Here is a 17,010-nt window from a genome sequence, read left to right as displayed (position 1 = left end):
ATAAAATAAAACAATAAAAACAATGGAGATCAAATCTAATAGATAAAAAAGTTGAAAAATGATGAAATTTTTTAAAAAAATAATAAATTTTAATTTCATCAATTATTTTAAATAACATAAATAATATTCAAAAGAATGAGGACTAAATCTAATAAATAAAAAATTTCAATTAAAAAATAATAAGAGAAAAGCAAATAATAATCATAAAAATAAGGACCAAAATTGATATAAAAATCAAATTAATCAAATTTTAAGGGATGTAATTGAAAGACAAAAAAGATTCAAAACAAAATATATAGCAATCAAAAATTTGAAGATGAAATTTGATATAATCAGCAAATAACATGATATTTCTAAATTTTTCACAACTTTTGAAAAGTGTTTTCCACCCAAAATAAAAGGAAAATTCTTTCCTAAAAATTAAGTTAATTTTTTTCTTTGACTAGAAAATATTTTTCATTGACCAACTTTTTTATTGATAAACAAACTTAGAAAAGTCTCGAAAGTAGCTTTTAGAAAATCACTTTTTATGGAAACAAACAAGGGATAAGTAACCCTTGTTAATCTAACAACCCAACATCCTAAGCAGGTTATGAACATAAACTCTACTAGGCTTGCTGTATGAATTACTTTGTTGACTAAAAAGCATAGAGGGTACTAATTTTTATTGCATTAGTCCAGTACTTAAAAAACCCTCAAATTCAATTTAAATAATCCATAAAAAGCCCGATCCAATCACAAGGAGAGAGCTTAAGAAAAATCTCTTAGTGCAGAAAACTTGTTAAAGTCAGCCCAAAAACAGATAGCCCATTAGATGAGCCTAACAAATTATAAAAGAAATAAATATTTTCTTTTGGATGCAAAACCTTTTGAAACCATTGGTGGTGCAATATTAGTGCATTTAAGTATTGTTTAATATTAAGGTTAGATCTTGTTTTAAAATGTTTTTTTATTTGTTTTAGCTTTAAATTAATTATTTTTTGTGTTTTAGAATTGTTTTAATATGCTGGTGTCAAAAATAATATTTTTAAAAATAAAAAGACAGTATTTTGATACATTTTCAAATAAAAAAATACTTTTAAAAGTAATTTCTATCACACTTTCAAACACATAACTAAATCATTATGGTTAAATTGTACAATCAACTTGAACTCATCACATCACATTTATCTCATTTTATTATGGTTTAATTGAATCATTCATACAATAATTAGAGCATGATAACATATTATTTTAAAAAAATGATCATTTATCTACTATATTAAGAATTTAATACAAACATTATCAAAATAAAATCTATATAAGATAGTCATGGATTTAATTAATATTCAAGTCCAACATATCATAAGATCATATAATAGTAATTACAATAATTAATTAACATTCATATTGTCATCCCAAAAATTACACATAATATGCAACATCATTAATATTTTTATCATAACAAGAAAAAAAAAAACTATACACTATATGCAACTTTATTAATATTCTTGTAAATACAAAATGCAAGGGTTACATTATCAATTAGACCCGATGAAGCTGGAAGGATCTTGAATTTATTTTATATCATTAATAATTAATATAACATAATGTTTTCAATGTCATATAATAAATTTATTGAATAACTTAAAGTAGACACATTCATTGAAAATCAAGTAAGTTCTATTTATCTTTTCCTCATATTAATTAAAACAATCCCTTGACCTGGACCCGAGTGGTAGACCCTCATTCAAGGTAACCTCCATACTGTCTACAAACAAGGCATTAATCTTATTCAAGATATCTAGATTCATAGCACAAAATAAGACGCTAGTTCTTAAATCAGGAACTAGCCATCCCGCCTGTAACATGACACTAGTTCTTAAATCAAGAATTAATCATTCAATCCAAAACATGACACTAATTCTTAAACCAAAAACTAGCTATCTAGTCCATAACAGGGCAACAATATCATATTAAAGAATAATACAATTGAATAATCAAGAATCTAAGTATGATGTTTTAACAATTCTAAATAGAATATGCTTAATAAGGTGCCAAACACCTACAAGACATTTAAGCTTTATATGTAGGATCCTGTTTCGGTACCCTTACAACAATCTCCTGTAATTTTAATAGCTCAATGTCAAACGTCTCTTACCCTTACATTAACTTTATTTCATGTAAACAAGTTAATACAATTTATTTATCTTTTAGCTGAAAATACCAAAAGGAAAAGATATGTTTTCTTTCAATTTTTTTCTCATTAATCCTTCACCCCCATTCATCAAATGGTCATCCTAACACATTCTAAACAAAATCCCATGTTAACAATTCCCCCCCTTCATTTTATAAAAATGAAGGATAATTATTCTTAGATTGAAACCTCAACCAATTCTTATTCATCAAATTAACCACCAATTCCTCATCAATTCAACATGCAGCTCATCACAATAACACCACAAACATTAATACAACTAAAACTCACTTTAATTTCGTTAATTTCTCATCTAAACTATTACCCATGTGTTTAGTTATCACAATTTCAACATAATTTACAAGAGTAACACAAATTTATCAAACCTCTTTTTTTGTCTCTCAATGGTTAGCCTTTAGGCTTCATTACCCATTCAAATTTCTTTGTTAATTCAACATGATTCCACTCCCACGACAACCTATAAGGATCTTAAAAACCTAATTTCTAAGAATTTTACTTTTCCCAAAAATTTCATCTCACAACCCTAACTCAATTTTGATCATTTTTTCTTTTTGTTCAAATCACTAAACTATTGTTCAAATTGATATAAATGGGTTTCAAACACCTTACCCAATTTCCAAACATATTTTGAAAGTTAATTCATCCAAATTTCCCAAAGCTTTTCTCTTTTCATTTTTTTCTTCACTTTCTCTCTCTATTTCAATATTTTCTCTCTTTGATCTTTCTAAATTTCTAGTGTAGATGTGTTCTTTAATATCAAAATACTCTTTTTTTACTCCTAACCATCACTATCTAGTTATTCAAAGTGAAATAAAAGAAGAACCCTTTCCACTCTTGTTGCAAACCATCAAGTTATAATAGAGATAGTAGTCAAAATGGTCTAATTATTTTAAAAAAACGGTCTGACTGGATTACATAAATCGGTGTAACCGTTCCTTAAAATGACTAGACCGTTTTCGCTACTAGAAAAATAGGTATTTTCAGCTATAAACTGTTTTTTTTTTTAAAAATATTTTATCTCCTTGACACCATTTTCCTTTCATTTTGTTTTCTTATTTCATTGCATTGCACCTTAATTTTTATTATTATATTATTTTTAATTTATCCTAGGATTTACAGGTTGACATGGGTTATTTTTTTAAAATTATTTTTTTTTTCAACTTCATCCTTCACCATTGGTTTTGTTGGAGATTAAGTTTTCTAATTTTTTTTTTTAATTTTTTTATGGGATTAGTCTGGTCTCATGACCTAGATCATGGTTTGACAAGTTTGACCGGGGTTTCGCTCAAGGTTTTTTTTTTTTTATTCTTTTTAAATCTATGTTTTTTATTTTGTCCTTTAAATTTAGCTTGGTTGGAAATCTGGCTTTTTATTTTTTATTTGTTTTTTATGGGGATATCTTATTCTCATAACTTGAATTGTGGGTTGACAAGTTTACCCATATTGATTTTAGTTATTTTTTTGTCCTTTTGAATATTTGTTTTTATCATTTTTGTGCTTTGACATTTGAGTTGATTGGATATTTAACATGATAATTTGTTTGAAATTTGTTTTTTAAACATAACAGCAAGAAATATTTTTAATACTATAAAATTAAAAAAAAAAATTAAAAGCTCCTGGCTTGACGTGATCAGATGTTTTAATATATATTTTTATCTCAGTTTATTGATTTAATCTTTAATTTTCTTTAAAAAGTTATTTATTTTCCTGTCATGTATGGTGCAGGCACATAACTAGTCCTCATTCTATATATCAATGTATCCCTTATATAAATAATTTGCTCAATCGAGCCCCATGTTTTCCAATTACAGTCAATCGAGTACAATATGTAATTTCCTTCGAATTACTATGTGAAATGAGCTGGAGTTGGAATTTATCTGTTCAAACAGAGCAAACATAAAAATAGAAATACAAAAAGTAAAATTGAAGAAGAAAGTTTCGTGTTGATAGATAAAACTTTGAAAAAGAAAAGAAAATTTTAATTCCATACCAAGGTCCCATACAAATAGACAAATATGCCCCACAGTCCACTTAACGGACCAATAGGATTATGTTGAGTATTTGACTCAATTGACTGCAATTTTAAAATGTGGGATTCAATTGAACAATTTATTTATAGAAGAGCTGAATTGACTAATTGATCAGACATTTAGAACTTGTTTAATAGTATGAGATGTGATTGCTTTTTAAAATATTTTTTTGATAACTTTATTGCACTTGAAAAAACTATGTTATGGACCTCTTTTTTTTCAGTGGATTATCTCAGAGAAAGGATTCTAATTTTTTTTTTTAGTATTTTAGTCATATTGTCACAATTCTGTTTGTAGAAACAAAGAAAAGTAGATTTATTTCATACCAAATAAGTACCAATACACAATGGGAGTGTGACTCCATTTTAGATGAGCGAATGCATATGAATTTGTTCGTTATTCAAAGAGCCTATTCGTAAGAATTTTACTTTATTTATTTTTTTAAATGTTATGAACTTATCGAATTTGTGCAAATAACAAATAAAATAAAAAAAAGAAAAAATAGAAAATAATAATAAAATAAACCAATATCCAATATAATATTATTACGACAATAAATTCATTATTACGCTTTTACATCAAAGTGAAATAGAGCACTTTATTTTTTTTAATTTCATTTAATGTTTATTGGTGGTCCGAAAGTCTTTTTTTAAATTCTGGAGAGGATAGTCCAAATTGAATATAAATATATTAAAATAATATATTATTATTATTTTTAAAAATTTTATTTTTGATATCAGCACATCAAAACAATCTAAAAAAAATAAAAAATTAACTTGAAAAAAAATATTTAAAAATATAATTTAACAACGTTCCGAAACACACCATCAATAGTTTAGTGTTTTTTTTTTTTTTTATTTATGTGGTTGTCCGAGCCAGCTTGCGCGCACCACGACTAATCTCACGACTCACTGAACATCGTGCAAACCCAGTGAACATGTAAGGCACCGCGGGGGTGACAGGCGTGCACAGTGAGGTTTGAATCCAGTATGCAGAGGAAGGAAACAAGTCCCTTCAACCGCTGGGCCAAGACTTCAAGTGCAATAGTTTAGTGTTTTATTTACACGGGTCAGTGATGCTTGGAGGCAGAACCAACCACGGAACAGTGTCGGGTTTTTTTACACTTTTGTAGAAAACCGGAAACGCGAGGCTGTTTATTAATTTATTTTTTTCGAATTAAAATGCATCCCTTTAAAGAGAGAGAACATTTGTCAGGGTATTGATGCTTTTCAACAACCACAGCTCCAACAGAAGTTGATTTTTATTGGATATTAATTTCATAATTGCTTTTAATGTTGGGATGTATCCATCAAAAAACAACTCATTCAAGATACTTTATGTTAGATATCGATATTCTTACAAAAATATATTTTAAATTTGAAGATTTAGTTTTTTTTTTTTTAGTTATGTCTTAAGATGGTTTTGACTTTCTTATATAAAAAATAACATAAATATCAATTTATTCATTTATCCAGTCCAAATAGCTGCAATATACGTTTCCATGGCTGTGTAGGCCAACGAATACTTTAAAAATCACGATCCAGAGAAATCAAGGGTAGTTTGACATAATTGTGAAGATGAAATTCTCAGCTATAGGCTCGATTTGTGCCCATCAAAATCAAACATCATTTTCCACCTCAAAATGTAGAAATTCTCTGAGAATTATATTTATATATTCCCACGGTAGTTAGTATGTTACTATATGTTTGCTTGAGATAAAATTGCTTCAGGTGCGATCTCCCTCCTGTTCATCTGTAGCCTGCACTTCATTACACACATCTAACACTGAAATGGACTTTCTTTGATAGAAACAACAATCTTGGTTAGCTTTGTCAGCAAGCACTGCGCTGTTATCTTACATATGTGGTTAAACTTTGTTTTTCTTTTATTTTATTTTGTTTTTTTTTTAATTGTGGATATTTGGATTAGTTTAAACGCACCTCGATTGATCCCCGAGGCTCTGAAGTTAATGATCATGTAAGTCTCCAGTGACCTTGAAGCTTATAGCATTTAAACTGGTAATTTCTGGGAAGCATACTCAGATCCTGATTAGTTGAGCTATTCCCCCCGTAATGTTATGGATAAACTTTCTTGACGTTGGCTAAGATTGTTCTTTCAAAACTGCTTGCAATTAGTATTTCGACCAACTGAAAATACCATCTTAAGTTTTGATGATGGTGGGGAGCTAGCTAATCAATGCATTGCTGTTATGGTACGTAGCAGCATTGATACGCAACAGAAAATGGAAACCTATCACTGTTACACCAGTATGACCATGGATGGGTGGAAGCGGTTTAAATGGAAACCCTACTTGTTGCTGAAAATGGAAGTCTTTTTCACCTAAGACAGAAATGCATGTAAGAAATCTGGAAAATGACATGCCAGTAAAATGGAGATAATATTATTTAAGTAGGGAAGACAGGTTTTTTACTTCAAAAGGAAGGACACAAAGGCAATTGGCTTTGACTGCACTCTAAAGCTGTTAATAAACTGAAAATTATGCATAGTTTCATGTAGCTTCTTCTGGTTTTCTTTTCAATTTTAAACTATACAATTTCTGTCACCTAATCGACGAAACACCCTGCCTTCAACTCTCTATATAAACTGGTTTCTAAGCTTTGATGTGCATCCAGTCCCAAAAGAGCAGCTCCTCTCGAAGAGAAGAAACAGATAAAAATGGGTGCTTCATTTCTTCCATCACCAGCATTTCTTGCAGTTTTTCTCATCTCATTTGTCACCTTGTCTATCCATCCAGAGCCTGCACTTGCCATTACCAGGCACTACAAATTTGATGTATGTGTGTGTTACATGCTTGTCATTGTCTATAAGTACCTAAAACTGTTCAAATTTTTTATCCTCTGTTCTTAACTTAATTCCTAACAGTCGAAGAAAATGAAATTTTGCAGGTTATGTTACAAAATGTGACCCGCCTTTGCCACACCAAGAGCATTGTAACAGTCAACGGCAAGTTCCCGGGGCCTCGCATTGTTGCTAGGGAGGGTGATCGTCTTCTTATTAAAGTGGTTAACCATGTCCCAAACAATATCTCTATTCACTGGTACATATATATGGACTGGCCTCCTTCAATTCCCTCCAAATATAGTGAGCCTTATATAGAAAAAGCTGAGTCTAAATCTCTGTCAACGATTTCATTGATACAGGCATGGAATCCGGCAGCTTCGAAGTGGGTGGGCTGATGGACCGGCATACATAACTCAGTGCCCTATACAAACTGGACAGAGCTATGTGTACAACTACACCATCGTAGGACAAAGAGGCACTCTCTGGTGGCATGCTCATATATCATGGCTAAGATCAACTCTCTACGGTCCACTTATCATTCTTCCCAAACTAGGCACTACCTATCCATTTGCTAAACCTCACAAGGAAGTTCCGATCATCTTTGGTATTAAGCTACTTTGAAACTAATTAAGCTACTTTGAATAAGAGCTCGCTAAAACCTGCATCAATTTGTTTTCCCTGTTGATGGAGTCCTATGTCTGCTAACACAAACGATAATGCAAAATAAATTGCAGGGGAGTGGTTCAATGCAGATCCAGAGGCAATCATTAACCAGGCAATGCAAACGGGTGGAGGCCCAAATGTCTCTGATGCCTACACTATCAATGGATTTCCAGGTCCATTGTATAACTGCTCTGCCAAAGGTATAATATGTTAGCGCAGTATGCCTTCTACAACCATGCAGAGCATTTGTTTTTCTCTCATTCACCTTGTGTGCATGGTGCTTGGCAGATACTTTCAAGATGAAGGTGAAACCAGGAAAGACTTACCTTCTTCGCATGATCAACGCCGCACTCAATGACGAGCTCTTCTTCACCATAGCAAACCATACACTCACAGTCGTTGATGTTGATGCTATTTATGTGAAACCATTTGATACCGAGACACTTCTCATTGCTCCTGGACAAACCACAAATGTTCTTCTAAAGACCAAGCCCCACCACCCAAACGCCAGTTTTTTCATGTCTGCTAGACCTTACGTGACTGGTCAAGGAACTTTTGATAATTCAACTGTTGCTGGAATCTTGGAATATGAAGAATCACACAAAACCATTAAATCAAGCCACTCCCCTAAGAAACTGCCGCTCTATAAACCAAATCTACCACCTCTAAATGACACTTCATTCGCTACAAATTTCACCAGCAAACTCCGCAGCCTGGCGAGTGCAGAATTCCCTGCCAATGTGCCGCAAAAGGTTGACAGGCAATTTTTCTTCACTGTAGGCCTCGGAACAAACCCATGCTCCAAAAACCAAACCTGCCAGGGACCAAACGGAACAAAGTTTTCAGCTTCAGTTAATAATGTATCATTTGTGATGCCAACCAAAGCTCTACTCCAAGCCCATCATTTTGGTCAATCAAAGGGCGTTTACAGCCCTAACTTTCCAATCAATCCACTAATCCCTTTTAATTATACCGGCACCCCACCAAACAATACTATGGTGAGCAATGGAACAAAGCTAGTTGTGCTTTCTTTTAACACCAGCGTGGAGCTCATTATGCAGGACACTAGCCTCCTCGGTGCTGAGAGCCACCCTCTTCATTTGCATGGTTTCAATTTCTTTGTTGTTGGTCAAGGGTTTGGGAACTTTGATCCTAAAAAGGATCCTGCAAATTTCAATCTTGTCGACCCCGTTGAAAGGAATACTGTGGGAGTGCCCTCTGGAGGCTGGGTTGCTATACGTTTTCTAGCCGACAACCCAGGTTGGTAATTCATTATAAGTATATAATGTGCTAAGTAATATCCTGGCTTAGATAATTAGATTTATGTATGTACGTACGTAGTACCATGTTTTGCTGAGTTGTATCATTTGTGGATGATGACATCATCAGGTGTATGGTTCATGCATTGCCATCTAGAAGTGCACACAAGCTGGGGCTTGAAGATGGCTTGGGTTGTCCTGGATGGAAAGCTTCCCAATCAGAAGCTGCTTCCTCCACCAGCCGATCTTCCCAAGTGTTGACATTCAAGGCTTCGAGCGGTTTCTTCACTACACTGAGACCAGAAACTGCCCTGATGATTTTTTTTCTTCGGATTTTCTTTGCAACCAGCCAATTTATTTCCTTTGAGCAATTTTTTTTATGAGCATTAGTCTTCCGAGATTATCTTTATCACCCATGTCGGAGTTGAGGAAGGAAACGAATGTACTCTGTTTTTTTCAACCTACTAATTATTTAATTTGCAAGGAAGATTTTGCTTTTATTCACATTTGTTTTCTCAAGATAGAGCTAACGCGTGCAAGAAGTTCAAATGTTTATAGCAGTATCACAATTGAGAGACTACATATTAGCAAAATGAATTTCTTATTGTATAATAAAGAACGAAATGAAGAGCTCCAACTTGTTTAGTTTCAGAACTTCCGGATTCAAATGGCTTCAATCTGGGGACAATTAGCTGGCTGCTTGAAGGTTTTTTTCATGTGACTGCCATTTCCATTTCCTTTTTTTCATGTGAACTGATCAAAACTAACAAAGCGCAAGACAAAATGATGACTGAGCCTGTCCAAAACCAGCGCAGAAGACTCATTTAACCACAACTTTTAACTTTGAAATTGTACAATTTGGCCAGAGATTCAAATCCCTCATCTCCAAAATCCACAGTAGCATTATCACCAAAATGCATTTTCGAACAAACTTAGCTACTTATTGAAAAAGATTGTGAGGAAACAAACACAAACTAATCAGTGTAGGCAATCAACAACAAGACATTATGAACTCTACTAATCCATTCAAGGAATTAGAAGAAAAACACCATCGAATCGCTTATGCTCAATTCAAACTTCTGCTTCAAGTCCACTGCTATCTGTCTCATCCCCCCCCCTTCTTTGTCCACCATTAGTTTTCTTACAGCTCTTTCTTCAATCTTCCCTCTCTCCATTTCTACTAGCTCTTTCTCCTGCATGAAAACTACAGTTCCCACGCTTACATAGATAACTGATTTAGGAGTTTGCTTGTCAAGCCATGCTTTGCTACTATTGTCCTCCTTGAGTACGCTGACAGAGGAGGTTGGAATTTTTCGTAAAAATTGCAATTGTTTAGTGTAAAGTGAAATATTCAGAACTAATAATTAGAAAATAAACGAAAAGAATAAAAAAAAATTGTAGAATCATTATAAGCATAAGACATCCAAACACAACTATTTTTAGATTTATTGACAGATTTTTTTGTCAATACTTCTACTCATAGTTAGTCAGCACAAAATTTTTTAACGGGCTCACAGATAAAAATAATTTGTTGAAAAATCTCTCACCAATAATTTGAGGTCTATCAATAATAATTTTACCAATAGATTTATTGATGGAAAAACAGTGCTAATTTTATTTTTTTTACTCGTTTCATTTCATCAGTATTGTCATCGATAAATGTAATATATCACCGATGAAAAAACCGTATGTCATTTCATTGGTGGTTCTGTTTTGGTCCGTTAGAATTTTTTTCGTTGAATTTGACATATAATTATTAAACAAATTGTTTGTTATTCCATTTGTGAGTAAACAATTGCAATGATATTTATAGTAATTTTTTTTAAATTCTTTGGAATATACCGATGAACTTCGATTGTCGGTAACCCCATCAAGAATAATTTAGATTTTTTTTATAAATAAAATCTACTAAACAAAAACAGAAAACAAATGGCATTTGCAATAATTCTTTTCCAACTCTCTGGAATATAACAATGGACGAAGTCATCTCCGTTGCAATCTTCTACATTGGCATCGCTATCATCATCTCCATCAACTTTTATATGTTCGTTGGTTCTCAAAACACCATTTAAATCCCCAATGTCAACATTAACCAAAGTATTCTTGGCAGCGTGAAAATTTGATTTTTCTTCTAAGTCATTAGATGGAGCAACTCGATATGGATCAATTAACTCATTAAGTTGAAAGACATCATCTCCCACAATTAATTCATAGTTACCATTCTGAACAACATGTACATGATTTTTTTATGTCTCTTTATAATTACAGTATTTTTAGTCTTTGAATGATTTAACTTATAATAAATCTCGTTTATCTTTTGATTTCTTATTGCAACATTACTTGTTAGATTGTAGCAAAGCATGTTTAACCCAATGAGATCAAGGATTTTAATTAACAGGACTTTCAAATAAAAACTAGATGTTAAAACATTATTGCAAAAATTAAAATTTTCTCAATCAAAATAATACTTGGACATTCATTGTACAGGAGCATAAGAAGTATTATTGGTTTTAACTCAAGGAGTAGGTTGCCATCTTTGCAGCAAGATTGGTGATTCTAGAAATAAATGTCATCAAGTATGAATTTAATAGCTTACGACAAGTGTGGATTTGCCATTCGACATCAGAATCTGATTCCTTAATAATATATGCTACTCTCTAAGATTCGATGAACATATAGCTAAAAACAGCATTTCAAGGATTACAAATTGGTGCATCATCTAGCCTTATTGGAAAGTAATAATAGACAAGAAAAAAGGCTGTCTATCTTTTTCCATCACCAGCATCTCTGGCGGTTTTTCTCTCCTCTTTTGTCACTTTGTTTGTCCATTCTCAGCCTGCAATTGCCATTACCAGGCACTACCAATTTGATGTATGTGTTACATACTTGGCTTTGTCGAAAGTACTTAAAATTGTTCAAATTTTCTCTCCTCTTCTTCTTTTTTAACCTCGTTTTTAACGGTCTATAGAAAATGAAATTTTACAGGTTATGTTACAAAAAGTGACACGCCTTTGCCACACCAAGAGCATGGTAACAGTCCACTAATCCCTTTTGATTATACCGACACCCTACAAAGCAATACTATGGTGAGCCATGAAACCAAGCTAGTTGTGCTTCCTTATAACACCAGCGTGGAGCTCATTATGCAGGACACCAGCATCCTTGGTGCTGAGAGCCACCCTCTTCATTTGCATGGTTTCAATTTCTTTGTTGTTGGTCAAGGTTTTGGGAACTTTAATCCAAAAAAGGATCCTGCAAATTTCAATCTTGTCGACCCCCTTGAAAGGAATATTGTGGGAGTGCCCTCTGTAGGCTGGGTTGCTGTACAGTTTTTTAGCAGACAATCCAGGTTGGTAATTAATTAAAAGTATATAATGTTAAGTAATATCCTAGCTTAGATAATTAAATTCATGTAGTAATACCATGGTTTCCTGACTTGTTCCATGTGGATGATGGCTGTCATCAGGTGTATGGTTCATGCATTGTTATGTAGAATTGCTCATGAGCTGGGGCTTGATGATGACTTGGGTTGTCTTGGATGGAAAGCTTCCCAATCATAAGCTGCTTCCTCCACCAGTTGATCTTTCTAAGTGTTGAAATTCAAGGCTTTTGGCTATTTCATAACTGCATTGAGACCAGAAAATCCTTGATAACTTTTTTTTCTTTTTTTTGTAACCAGCCAGTTTATTTCCTTGCCCATTTCTGAGCATTAAAGCCCTGAAATTATTTTGATTGCCTATGTTTGAGTTGAGGAAAGGAAACGATCGTATCTGTTTCCTTTTAATGCAAGTAAACATTTCGCTATTCTTTTCATTTTTAAAAAAACAAAGGATTGAGCTAACACTACAAGAACTCCAGATATCACAATTTTTATATCTGGGATCGTTCGCCTTTCTTCCAAAGACACCACTCCAAAGCTACATACATCAGATAAGTTTTTACCCTTTAGTGCCTCAATGACAGTTTTCTTTCTCAAGTCTTATGCTTCCCCATCATTTACAATCCTCCACCACTCCCTACTCTTTTTAGCCAACCTTAACCTATTCCTCTGGTCAATTCATCTCTGCCTCTTTGCTCCCATGTCTCCCTCTCAAATCTTATCATTCTGTGTTGATCACTTCCTTTGTGATGTCTAGCCTCTTGACTTATGGTATGATTTTTCTTCGTACAACGGTCTGGCTTATGCCTTCATTAATAAGAACCCCAACAGAAGTGGCCATGGATATGGATTTGTGAGATTTAATGAGAAACAAAATATTTGATCCCCCGCGAATCAACAATGACTTCTTTGACACAGAAAAAGAACAAAAAACAACAGAAAAACCATAGCACATCTAACACTGAAATGACTTGTTTGATAGCAACCTATGGTTACTTGTTAGCTTTATCACCAAGCATTAAGGGAAGTCTAACCTACCAAGCATCCATGCCGATACGGTTTGCTAAATTCAACGCTCCATTTCTCTTGCTGTAAATGGAAGTCTATTTAGCCAAAGACAAGAAATGCATGGAAGGATTTAGAATTGAGGATGTTAATAAACTGAAAATATGTACAAGGACACATGATTCTTGAAGCTTGTTTTAGTTTTTTCATTTTAAAATATGCAATGTCTGTCGCCTAATCAATCAATATTTTTCTTTCAACACTCTATATATACTGCTCATAACAGTACCTTTGAGTATAAAAACAACAATTCACAAATTGGTGCACCTAGCCAGAAAAAAAACAGATAAAAAAAATTATGGGTCTCTCTTCTTCCATCATCACCAGCATTTTGGCAGGTTCTTTTATAATCATTTGTCACTTTGTGCCTCCATCCTAAGCCTACACTTGCCATTATCAGGCACTACAAGCTTGATGATACGTTATATCCTTCAGCTTTGGCATCTAAAATTATCAAGCTAATATTGTCACACACATCAAATTTGAACTTCAAAGGAAAAAAAAAAGTTTTCTATATTTGTTTCTGACGCTATTGATAGCCTATCAAGATGCAGGTTATTTTTAACAGTCTAAGGAAAATAAAATTTTGCAGGTTATGTTTAAAATGTGACATGCCTTTGTCCCACCAGAGCATAGTAGCAGTCAATCTCCCAGGGCCTGACATTGTAGCTGGGGGGGTGATCGTCTTCTTCTTAAAGCGGTTAACCATGTTGAAAACAATATCTTTATCCACTGGTACAGATATACAAACTTTTTTACAATTTCACCAAAAAATCAACCTGTTTTTTGAGAAGGCAAATTCTAAGTTTCTATTTGTGTTTTCACTGATACATGGAATTCGGCAGCTTCGAAGCCTGTGGATTGTGGACAGACATACATGACTCTGTGCCTTGTACAAATTGGATAGAACTATATATATAACTACACCATTGCAGGACAAAGAGACACTCTTTGGTGGCATGGCCATATAACATGGCTAAGATCAACGGTCTATGGTCTCTTGATCATTCTTCCCAAACTCGGCTTTTTTTATTGACGCAAAGTATAGTAAAGGATAAAAAGATGGGGTTTTTCAAACCTTAAAAATTACAACAAAACTTTTAAATATTCAAGCTGGATAATCTCATAATAATCTGAAAATAAGTTATAAAACTATTTAATTAATGGCTAAATTTGTCACAACTTGATTCTCGGATCCATAACCGACACATAAATAAGAACTCTCTCAAAATTTCTTTACCAATACGAACCAAACAAACATACAAACTTTTTCACCAATATAAACAAAACAAATTTATATGCAACATTAATAATAAAACTATCTTCATAATATAAATTGATCGTCATAATACAAAAGTTAATACAAATTCTATAATTATGGAGCATTAACTAAACATAACTGAATATTGTTAATTACAAAAAAAAAAAATCAGGTTCTGAAGTTCAAAAAAAGTGACCTGTTAACAAGCTATATACTTGAAAATGATAAATAACGAGAGAGTGAGTTCAATAACTTAGTGAGTAAATAACGTTCAATATACACATATAAGGTAATACATTAATGAGGAATATATATATACAAGTTTGGCTTATGCTTTACAAAAGAGTTTCGCAGACAAGTCATAACAAAAAATGTCATAAGGTAAGACTATTCAAAATGCAATGAGTATGATGCTTCAGATTGTGAGATGATTAGTTGTCACAGGTTAGTGACTCCCTTAACAACTAGGTTTTAGATACAATGTGCAAAAAGACTAACTCTACCCTGTTAATATTAGTATTATGACTAGCATACCAAGGGTTTATATAATAATCAAACAAATAGAATTATATCTCAAAGTTCAACTCATGACATCAATCAAATAAAGAGCTATCAAATCAGACGTGCACATATACATATCTCATATCCAAAATTTAGATTCAACAAATAATCATGTTTTATTATAACAAAGACTAATAATCAATATATATTATCAAGAAGCATCATTAAATTTATATTAACTATTCAAATATTACCTTATAATCTAAATAGTGTGGGATGTTTTTCATGTTTTCTCTTATGTATGAGGGGGAAAGACTGTGCATGTCCATAGTATTTTTTTCCTTTTCTCGAGAAAAATATGATGTGGTGAGGGAAAAAATTGTTCAGGTCCACAGTATTTTCCAATTTTTTAATTTTTTCAATTATGATGCATGTGGCGAGAGTATACTATATGGGGAAAGAACTTTTTTGCATTGTTGACCTAGACCCTCTCCATTGTGGGCATGGTCGGTTTGGCTTTGCAAATATTGATGTGTAAGGCTTGGGGGTGGTTTGGTCTTAGCTACTTTCTCACGGTTTCGTTTCGTTCTCCCAAGCCTTATAGTGGCTGGATCCAGCTTGGTCCAGCTAGAATGAGGGGTGTTAGAAGTTCTTTCTCTTGCTTTTTGTTTTGGGGGTTAGTCAAGTGAGCTTTCTTTACCCTTTATTTTGTTTTTTTTTCTCTTATCTGTGTGCTTTTAATTTGGTTGTGGCAAGGTTTGATTTTGGTTAGTTTGTGTGTGTTGGCTCAGGCTTGCTGGGCATTGCCAGTTCTGTTAATTTGCAAGAGCTCTAGTTGTTGGGTTTGATTTCCAGGATGGCGTTTGATTGGTTATGAGTCTAGGCTCATAGAAATGTGGCTTGCGGTGATTAATTTACATTTAATGTAGTGGATGCTCGGCTGGGTAGTTGATCTTTAGATGAGCAAATTGAATCTGATTAAATGATTTCTTAAGGTGTTGACATTTAATATGGGGGTTTTGGATCCTCTGTCCAGGGGTTTTGGATCCTTTGTGTCCTCTCTTAGTGAATTGTAAAAGGCTTGTCCTTTCATTGCTGTTTGGTTTGGTTAACTTGTTTGACTTGCTCTTTTTTTTTTTTTTTATTGATGTGTGTTTGTTGTGTTGTCACTTTATGTACTATTTGATTGATTTTATTTTTCTATTTTCATACTCTTGTTCTGAGGGTTGCCATGTTTTTGCATCCTTTATTTTGTGTTGGTCATGGTTTTCATGCTTTCTTAGTTACATTGCATTTCGTCTTCGTTGTTTTTCCAAGTTTGTTTCTCTCTGAGTTCTGCTAGATTTGGTTTTTGTTAATTTAGCTTGTCGTGTGTTTTTTAAGATTGGTTGATGTATTTTTCCAACCTTCTATTATTTTGGCCATTGTTCATTCTTTTTTGTTGGTTTTTCAAGTTGTTATGGATCTTGTTATTTGATTTGTTATCTTTCACTTTGCTATAGTATAGTGAAAAGAACCGCTATCATTTGACAAAAGGATCATGCGTTTAGGTTAAAGAATGGTTTGAAAGACAAATGTTTTTTTTTTTTTCAGGAAAAAAAAAAAAGATAAGTAGCTTTTGTGTATACATTTCATAAAATAATTATTCCATAGGAGATAACACTCCAGCGGAACCGGTTTTTAAGAAACAATGACTCACTTCTTCTATACCTTCTAAGGTGATGCTCTTAATTTTCTTTCCACATTCTTATTTTGTTAAGTAATTATCTCATCCATTTTGTTGCTTTAACCCTACATGTATTTATTCAATCATATGATACTTACCCACTTCTTTTACCCTCCATTTTATTGTG

The 17,010-nt window shown here is 32.9% G+C and overlaps 1 protein-coding gene across 1 annotated transcript; it reads left to right on the top strand.

Annotated features, from left to right (window-relative positions):
- Positions 1–6,760: 6,760 nt before the first annotated feature.
- Positions 6,761–9,455, top strand: LOC118038180 (laccase-17). The gene is made up of 6 exons (XM_035044497.2): positions 6,761–7,020; positions 7,134–7,285; positions 7,389–7,633; positions 7,764–7,892; positions 7,981–8,952; positions 9,082–9,455. Exons 1-6 carry the CDS (start codon positions 6,904–6,906, stop codon positions 9,210–9,212), a joined length of 1,746 nt encoding a protein of 581 aa, XP_034900388.1. The 5' UTR covers positions 6,761–6,903; the 3' UTR covers positions 9,213–9,455.
- The last annotated feature ends 7,555 nt before the right edge of the window (positions 9,456–17,010 follow it).

Source organism: Populus alba, chromosome 1 (genome assembly GCF_005239225.2).
Source record: "Populus alba chromosome 1, ASM523922v2, whole genome shotgun sequence".
NCBI classification, from domain to species: Eukaryota; Viridiplantae; Streptophyta; class Magnoliopsida; order Malpighiales; family Salicaceae; genus Populus; species Populus alba.
Note: the sequence above shows the minus strand (reverse complement) of the source record. Positions and strands in the feature narration are given on the sequence as shown.

Excerpts from the sequence above, each read along its gene's own strand:
- LOC118038180 (XM_035044497.2), top strand. The coding sequence starts at position 6,904 with ATGGGTGCTTCATTTCTTCCATCACCAGCATTTCTTGCAGTTTTTCTC. Across the intron at positions 7,893-7,980 it reads GTATAACTGCTCTGCCAAAG|ATACTTTCAAGATGAAGGTG; the intron begins GTATAATATGTT and ends GGTGCTTGGCAG. Across the intron at positions 8,953-9,081 it reads TTTTCTAGCCGACAACCCAG|GTGTATGGTTCATGCATTGC; the intron begins GTTGGTAATTCA and ends TGACATCATCAG.